General features: G+C 40.2%; 1 protein-coding gene across 1 annotated transcript; it reads left to right on the top strand.

The window, feature by feature from the left end:
• Positions 1 to 803: 803 nt before the first annotated feature.
• LOC138888124 (uncharacterized) lies at positions 804 to 3,426 on the top strand. Its single transcript, XM_070169938.1, has 4 exons — positions 804 to 1,022; positions 1,638 to 1,874; positions 2,677 to 2,886; positions 3,019 to 3,426. The coding sequence occupies exons 1-4, from the start codon at positions 804 to 806 to the stop codon at positions 3,424 to 3,426; spliced, it is 1,074 nt and encodes a 357-aa protein (XP_070026039.1).
• The last annotated feature ends 6,327 nt before the right edge of the window (positions 3,427 to 9,753 follow it).

Raw genomic sequence — 9,753 nt, 5'->3', positions numbered from 1 at the left:
ATTCAAGCCCACAAGAGACGAGGTGAAGAGGGCTAAAAGGTTGAAGAAGAAGGCATGGTCACTCCTTAAGCCTATCACATGCCTCTCTAGGTCCTTCGTCTAGCCTGGGGTCGTGAAACGCCTAGTGTCAGCAATCCCAAAGCCCGCGGTTGACTTTGATGAAGCGTTGATTCAAATGTCCCAGAGTCTATTTGATGAGTTGAACATGGCGGAAATTGGGGAAGGTTCCAGCAAAGCAGACGTGCAGTTTATTGGGCCAAAAGTGAAGCTTAACAATTGGAAGGCTATCATCTCCCTACTCGGAAGGAGTTTTGGTAGTTTTCTTTGTTTTCTTTTCTGTTATCTGGATTATTTCAAGGTTGTAATTCAGATTTTTATTTTTCGCTTCTTTTGATGTACAAACCCTTCTATCTTTTATTTTCAATGAAATGCAATTTCCTTTTTTCCAATTACTCCTGATAGTGCTTCATTTTGTCTTTCTTTATACAGTTCTTTTTATGCTGGTTTCAATGACATGACATGCATGAGGAATTTTCAGCCAAGACTTAAAAGCCAATCTAACTCTGAAATAATAATCTAAGAAGTAAAGTGTGATGATAAAACAGAATATGATGAAGAAGTGGCATTTGATGAAATTAGTAAAGAATTAAATCATTTTGAAGAGAAACCCAAGCCTAATTTGAATGAAACTGAAGCAATCAATTTAGGGGATCTGGATAATATCAGAGAAACCACAAATCAAGGAAGAAATAATCAAAGCACTGTTTGAATATAAAGATATTTTTGCATGGTCATATAACGACATGCCGGATTTGAGTACTGACTTAGTAATTCACAAACTTCCAACTGATTCGGCATTCCCCTCTGTCAAGCATAAGTTAATAAAGTTCAATACTGACATGAGTGTGAAGATCAAGGAAGAAATCACAAAACAGTTGGATGCAAAGGTCAATCGGGTTACTCAATATCCCACTTGGTTAGCTAATATTGTGCCAGTACCAAAGAAGGATGGTAAGACCAGGGTGTGCGTTGATTAGCGCGATCTCAACAAAGCAAGTCCAAAGGATAACTTTCCATTGCCAAATATCCACATCTTGATTGATAACTATGCCAAGCATGAGATCGGGTCTTTTGTGGATTTTTATGCAGGATATCACCAGATCTTGATGAACGAGTAAGATGCAGAAAAGACAGCGTTCATCATGCCAAGGGGAATATAGTGTTACCAGGTAATGCCATTTGGTTTGAAAAATGCTAGGGCAACTTACATGAGGGCAACGACTATCGTATTTCATGACATGATACACAAGGATATTGAGGTTTATGTAGATGATGTGATCATAAAGTCAAAGAAGTAGTCCGACCATGTCGGAGACTTGAGAAAGTTTTTCCAAAGGCTCCGTAGGTACAACCTTAATCTCAACCCTACAAAATGTGCATTTGGTGTCCCGTCTGGGAAACTGTTGGGGTTCATAGTCAGTCGGTGAGGTATTGAGTTGGATCCGTCAAAGATCAAGGCCATCCAAGAATTGCCACCACCAAAGAATAAGACTGAGGTGATGAGCATGCTTGGGCGATTAAACTACATCAACAGGTTTATCGTTCAATTCATGACTACTTGTGAGCCCATCTTTAAGTTGCTAAAGAAGGATGCCATGGTCAAATGGACTGATGAGTGTCAGGAGGCATTTGATAAGATTAAGGGGTACCTGTCAAACCCGCCTGTGTTGGTCCCGCCGGAGCCTAGGATACCTTTAATTCTCTATTTGACAGTCCTGGATAATTCATTCGATTGTATGTTGGGTCAACATGACATCAAAGGAAATAAGGAGCAAACCATCTATTATCTTATCAAGAAGTTCACATCCTATGAGGTCAATTACACTCTCCTTGAAAGGACATGTTGCGCCCTGACTTGGGTGGCACAAAAGTTGAAGCATTATTTGTCGTCCTACACTACTTACCTCATTTCTTGCATGGATCCTCGAATGTATATCTTTCAGAAGCCTATACCCACAAGAAGACTTGCAAAGTGACAGATTTTGCTCACAGAGTTTGACATCATCTATGTGACTCGGACCGTAATGAAAGCCCAAGCATTGGCCGATCATTTGGCCGAGAACCCGGTGAATGAAGAGTATGAGCCATTGAGAACTTATTTTCTTGATGAAGAGGTGATGCATATTGATAAGGTGGAGCCAGATGAAAATCCAGGTTGGAACCTTTTCTTTGATGGAGCCGCTAACATGAAAGGTGTCGGAATATAGGTTGTGCTCATTTCTGAAATAGGGCATCACTACCATGTTACAGCCCATCTTTGTTTCTATTGTACCAACAACATGGCTGAGTATGAGGCATGCATTTTGGGTTTGAGGTTAGATGTAGACATGGGCGTTCAGGAAGTATTGGTTTTCGGAGACTAAGATCTGTTGGTACACCAGATTTAGGGAGAATGAGAGACTCGGGATTTAAAGCTCATACTGTATCGGCAATGTCTGCATGACCTTTGTCAACGATTCAAATTAGTAGAATTCAGGCATATTCCTAAGATCCATAATGAGGTTGTCGATGCCTTGGCTACTCTGGGTCAATGTTACACCACCCGAACAGGATTATGTCGACCCTTTGCATATTCAAGTTCGTGATCAGCATGCTTATTGCAATGTGGTTGAATAGGAACTTGATGGTGAACCTTGGTTCCACGATATTAGGGAGTACATCAAATCGGGGGTGTATCCGGTACAGGCCACAGATGATCAAAAGAGAATAATTCGACATTTGGCTAGTGGGTTTTTCTTGAGCGGGGGAATCTTGTACAAGAGAACTACAGATCTTGGATTACTGAGGTGCATAGATGCCAAACAAGCTTCGACCATTATGGCCAAAGTGCATTCCGGAGTTTGCAGGCCGCATATGAGCAGATATGTTTTGGCAAAGAAAATTCTTTGAGCAAGGTATTATTGGCTTACTATGGAACGAGATTGCATCAGCTTTGTACGCAAATGTCATTAATTCTAGGTACACGGTGATCTGATTCATTCTCCGCCATCTGAGTTGCATACAATGTCGGCACCTTGGCCCTTTGTAGCTTGGGGCATGGATGTCATTGGACCAATCGGGCTAGAAGCATCAAGCGGGCACAGGTTTATTCTGGTGGCCATCGATTATTTTAACAAGTGGGTTGAAGCAGTAACTTTCAAATATGTGACCAAGAAAGTAGTGGTGGATTTTGTTCATTCAAATCTCATTTGCCGGTTCGGAATCCCCAAGGTAATCATCACGGATAATGTTGCTAATCTCAACAGCCTTCTAATAAAAGAGGTATGCCAACAGTTCAAGATTATGCATCGAAATTCCACTCCGTATTGCCCCATGGCAAATGGAGTTGTTGTGGCAGCTAACAAGAATATAAAGAAGATACTTTAAAAGATGGTGCAAGGTTCTAGGCAATGGCATGAAAATTTGTCTTTTGTGTTGTTGGGTTATTGCACTACTGTTCGCACTTCAGTAGGAGCAACTCCTTATTTGTTGGTATATGGGACTAAAGCAGTTATACACACAGAAATCGAGATTCCATCCCTTCGAATTGTTGCTAAAACTGAAATTGATGATGAATGGGTCAAAATCCGATTGGAGCGGTTGAGTCTGATTGATGAGAAAAGACTGGCGATAGTATGTCATGGTCAATTGTATCAGAAGAGAATGGCAAGAGCATACAACAAGAAGGTGTGTCCCCGAAAATTTGAAGTGGGTCAGCAAGTATTGAAACGCATCCTTCCACATTAGGCTAAAGCTAAAGGCAAGTTCGCCCCAAACTGGTAGGGGTCGTTCATTGTAACGAGAGTGTTGCCCAGTGGTGCTTTGTATTTAACAGATATAGAAGGCAAATGTGTAGATATGGCTATCAATTCTGATGCAGTCAAGAGATATTACGTATGATTTCTTTGGTTTGTCTTCAATTGTATTGTTTGTATTTGGCATGTTTCGAAGATTGAAATGACAAAGGTATTTTATTCTACTATCTTAACATTTTTATCCTTTATTACCCCTTTTGAGCCTTATTTATTTTCTTTCATATCCCCTCTTTTGGAATTGAAAGTAGAGTTTAGAAATATAAATATAAAAAAAAAGAGAAAAAGAGAAAAGAGAAAGATGGTAAAAGTAAAGCAAAAGAAAGAAAGAAAAAAAAAGTAACAAAAACAAAGCAACTCTTATGTCTTGAACTACGTTCGACCTGATCCCTTTTAAGGATACGTAGCCAACCCTAAGGTTCAGTCCCATCAAAATAAAAATCCAAAATTCCCCAGACTCAAAGAAATTGGGGCAAAAGTTGTGGTGTTGCAAAGGATCTGATTCCAAAAGTTGTAGTTATGAACATTGTTATTTTAAACTATTTTTAAGTCGTCATGCCGTTTTTTTCTTTCTAACCCCATCCAAAAGCCTACACTACGGTCCAAAGAAAAACCTTCCGATCAATTCTTGAGGAATTCCAAGTCAAGCGAGATAGATGTATGATTTGCATCATGGGTAACGCTCTGTTCATGCACCAAGAAAAATGAATAAATGAGAGAGTCTTATCGGTGAAAACCCTTACAGGCACTGTAAGGAAATGAAAAAATGAGAGAAAAATTAAAATGAGAGAGTCTTATTGGTGAAAATCCTCAAGGGCATCGTAAGGCGACAGTGAGTTGAGAGATGAACAACGAGAGAGGTTTGCTGGTGAAAACCCTTCAGGGCACCACAAGCCGAATGAGGTTCGTGACTTTGTAGAGAGATTGGATTATGGAATCCCGGTTATAAAGTATGAAGACAGGGCATAAACGGATATGTAATTGGTTGAATGAACTGGGCTGATTAATCCGAAATGCATGTCATGATCATTGGTGCCAGCTGTTTCACTCAGATAAGTCTCTTTTCCACTCTTCCTAAAATTTTCTTCTTTATTCTTAATTCTCAAAGTCACTTCGTTTCATTTTCTCTTGGGTCTACTTCTCTAAGTCTCTTTCACTATTAGCCTTGTTAAGCAAGCAAGAAAGGATTCCAAAGCCTATTACCGACTTTCAATTGCGCAAAGCAAAGTTCGGCCAGAGCACATCACAAATAGCATGATTCGGAATGAGCAATGAGGTGTTAATGGGAGTTTAAGTGGTCAAGTAATTCGTGAATTTTGAGGAAATACAAAGGTTCAAAATTGTCAGGACAAAGGTGTCGTACAACAAGTTGAGTGTAAGCTACTCGGGTCACTCAGGGTATTGTGATTAAGGTTCGATCAGAAGGTCAAACAATTCTTTGCTAGCCCAAAGCAGCTAATTAGAACAAAGAATGGCAATGGCAAAAGCAGACACCTTCATAAAGGATGCCGCAAACTAACCGCCACATTTTCAAACTGATAAGATTTTCTTTGATTGAAACAGGTCCAGGATTTCGTTTGTTCTACACAAACCCTCCATGAGGAAAGCATGTGCCAGATAAGTTCAACCGTAAGTTTTCAGGACCTTCCTAGATAATGGGACTTAATTTCAAGTTGTCAGGACCCGCCTGTATAATGGGATATAGTTTCAAAGTCTTCAGGACCCTCCTAGACAATGAGGTTCAGTTTTAAGTTATCAGGACCCTTTTGGATAATGGGATATAGTTTAAGTTTTCAGGACCCTCCTAGATAATGGGATATAGTTTAAAATTTTGCGGACCCTCCTAGATAATGGGATTTAATTTCAAGTTGTTAGGACCCGCCTGTATAATGGGATATAGTTTCAAAGTTTTCAGGACCCTCCTGGACAATGGGATTCAGTTTTAAGTTATCAGGACCCTCCTAGATAATGGGATATAGTTTAAGTTTTCAGGACCCTCCTATATAATGGGATATAGTTTCAAATTTTCAGGACCCTCCTATATAATGGGATTTAATTTTAAGTTGTTAGGACCCGCATGTATAATGGGATATAGTTTCAAAGTTTTCAGGACCCTATAGTTTCAAAGTTTTTAGGACCCTCCTGGACAATGGGATTCAGTTTTAAGTTGTCAGGACTCTCCAGGATAATGGGGTATAGTTTAAGTTTTCAGGACCCTCCTGGATAATGGGATATAGTTTCAAATTTTTAGGACCCTCCTGGATAATGGGATTTAGTTTAAGCTGTTAGGACCCTCCTAGATAATAGGATTTAGTTTTCAAATTGACAGGACCCTCCTGGATAATAGGATTTAGTGTAAGTTTCAAGACCCTCCTGGACAATGGGATTTAGTTTAAGTTTTCAGGAGTCTCCTGGATAAAGGGATATAGTTTCAAATTTTCGAAACCCTCCTGGATAATGAGATTTAATTTCAAGTTGTCAGGACCCGCCTGTATAATGGGATATAGTTTCAAAGTTTTCAGGACCTTCCAAGACAATGGGATTCAGTTTTAAGTTATTAGGACCCTCCTGGATAATGGGATATAGTTTAAGTTTTCAAGACCCTCCTGGATAATGGGATATCGTTTCAAATTTTCAGGACCCTCCTATATAATGGGATTTAATTTTAAGTTGTTAGGATCCGCCTGTATAATGGGATATAGTTTCAAAGTTTTTAGGACCCTATAGTTTCAAAGTTTTCAGGACTCTCCTGGACAATTGGATTCAGTTTTCAGTTATCAGGACCCTCCTGGATAATGGGATATAGTTTAAGTTTTCAGGACACTTCTGGATAATGGGATATAGTTTCAAATTTTCAGGACCCTACTGGATAATGGGATTTAGTTTAAGCTGTTAGGACCTTCCTAGATAATAGGATTTAGTTTTCAAATTGACAAGACCCTCATGGATAATAGGATTTAGTGTAAGTTTCAAGACCCTCCTGGACAATGGGATTTAGTTTAAGTTCTCAGGACTCTCCTAGATAATGGGATATAGTTTCAAATTTTCAGGACCCTCATGGATAATGGGATTTAATTTCAAGTTGTCAGGACCCGCTGTATAATGGGATATAGTTTCAAAGTTTTCAGGACCCTCCAGGACAATAGGATTCAGTTTTAAGTTATTAGGACCCTCCTAGATAATGGGATATAGTTTATGTTTTCAAGACCCTCCTGGATAATAGGATATAGTTTCAAATTTTTAGGACCCTCCTGGATAATGGGATTTAGTTTAAGTTGTCAGGACCCTCCTGAATAATGGGATTTAGTTTTCAAATTTCTAGGACCCTCCTGGATAATGGGATTTAGTGTAAGTTTCAGGACCCTCCTGGATAATGGGATTTAGTTTAGGTTTTCAAAACCCTCCTGGATAATGGGATATAGTTTCAAATTTTCAGGACCCTCCTAGATAATGGGATTTAATTTCAAGTTGTCAGGACCCGCCTGTATAATGGGATATAGTTTCAAAGTTTTTAGGACCCTCCTAGACAATGGGATTCAATTTTAAGTTATCAAGACCCTCCTAGATAATGGGATATAGTTTAAGTTTTCAGGACCCTCCTAGATAATGGGATATAGTTTCAAATTTTCAGGACCCTCCTAGATAATGAGATTTAGGTTAAGTTGTCAGGACCCTCTTGGATAATGAGATTTAGTTTTCAAATTGCCAGGACCCTCCTGGATAATGGGATTTAGTGTAAGTTTTAGGACCCTCCTGGACAATGGGATTTAGTTTATATTTTCAGGACCCTCCTGGATAGTGGGATTTAGTTTAAGTTTTAGTGTCACGACCCTAACCCGGACCCAGTCGCGATGGTGCTTCTCGTGAAGATAAGGCCAACCGACATTTCTCATTTTCTAATTATTAACAGTTAGGCATTTAAGAAAATGGTCCAGACATGATAAAAAAAATCCGAAATAATAATGATAACATAAATACGTGGAAGAACACCCTTCTGAAGACCCAGAATCACAATGGGCACAGTTGGTGCCTGAGCTGGTGCTGTAGGAGCATCCATAACTGGGACCTAATCCTGAACTAGGGCAGCTGGTAGATCGGCAGGTGCTGCCCTAGCTGCTCTGCCCCTACCACGACCACGGTCACATCCTTGGCCTCTAGTGGCCACAGCTGGTGGTACTGGTGGTCGTCCATACTATCCAGTAGCGCGTGTCCTCACCATCTGTAAGAGAATAGAATACCAGAAGTTTAGTACTTCGATCGACAAGTTCGCACGACAAGAATTTCAAGAATGTGAAGTTTTTTTCCTAATGGTTCTGCAGCCTCTTGAGGATAAATACAGACATCTCTGTACCGATCCGTGTGACTCTACTAAACATACTCATGACTCGTGAGACCTATGTAGTCTAGGCTCTGATACCAACTTGCCACGATCCTAACCCGGACCCGGTCGTGATGGCGCCTCTCGTGAAGACAAGGTCAGCCGACACTTCCCATTTTCCAATTATTAACAGATAAGCATTTAAGAAAACGGTCTATACATAATAAAATAAATTTGAAATAACTATGATAACATAACTACGCGGAAGAACACCCATACATAGCCCTAACCGGAGTGTCACTAGTCATGAGCATCTATAAGTCATAATATAAATCCGTTAAGTCAATAAACTAGTACAACTGTCTGAAAAGAGATAGAAGTGATAAATGAGTAGAGACACGAGGCTACGGATGCCAACAGTTACCTCGTGAACTCTGAATGTCCGCTTGAAGCTGAAGGGATCAGCACTCAGGAGCGAAACCAGCTACGCCTAAATCAGCACACAGGGTTCATGGAGTAAAGTGAGTATGAGTAACAAATGTAAATAACGACTAAAAGTAAGAAAACACTTAAGGCACACGGCATTTTAAAATGAAGCAGTAAAACCATTTAAAAGCAGTAAACAAGTGAACAGTTAAGTAGCAATCCTTTTTCAACAAGTAAACAGGTAATTGACAAGCAGTTAAGGTAAAGTAAACAAATAGAAGTTCGCCCCTCGGGCACAGTATCAACAAATCCACCCATCGGGCAACATCTTAGAACAATACCAGCCCGTCGGGCTCAATCTCAAGCCACAATGGGTACCCGCGCTCACTGGGGTGTGTAGACTCCTGGAGGGGCTCCTTACGGCCCAAGCGCAATAACAAACCATCTCGTGGCATCAAAACTAGGCCTTAGGCCTCATATCAATCAAGCTACCTCGTGGCACACATAACTCAGGCCCTCGGCCTCAAATCAATATCAGTGTTTCCTCACAACATAGGCCCTCAGCCTTCCTCAATCAAAAATCCTCACAAGCCCCTTGGGCAATAGTAAAATAGTGTTTCTCAGCCCAAACATCATTTAAAATATCATTTAAGTCTTAAAACTAAATAAACATGGCTGAGTAGTAAAACAGTGGAAAATAACATGACTGAGTTAAAGTATAAAGTCAAAACAGTGAGGAAATGTCAATAAAAAGCCCCAAAAGGTTCAAATAGTTGGCATTAGGCCCAAACATGGCATTCAACCCAAATAATGATGATAGCAAATAGTTTTCAATCCATTACGCGGTAAAATCATCAATCGGGATGGACCAAGTCACAATCCCCAATTGTGCACGACCCCACGCTCGTCATCAAGCGTGTGCCTCACCTCAATATAGCACTACGATGTGCAATTCGGGGTTTCAAACCTTTAGAACATCATTTACAATCATTACTCACCTCGAACCGGCTAAGTCTCTAGCTCGCGATGCCTTTGCCCCTCAAATCGACCTCCACTCGCGTCGAATCTATCCAAAATCAGAACGAGGACGTCAAAATATGCTAAAGGAACGAAGCTCAAGCGAAAACCATTATTAAAGGACACAAATCCCGAAATTAC

The sequence above is a fragment of the Nicotiana sylvestris genome, chromosome 3, assembly GCF_000393655.2.
Source record: "Nicotiana sylvestris chromosome 3, ASM39365v2, whole genome shotgun sequence".
Classification (NCBI taxonomy): domain Eukaryota; kingdom Viridiplantae; phylum Streptophyta; class Magnoliopsida; order Solanales; family Solanaceae; genus Nicotiana; species Nicotiana sylvestris.
Note: the sequence above shows the minus strand (reverse complement) of the source record. Positions and strands in the feature narration are given on the sequence as shown.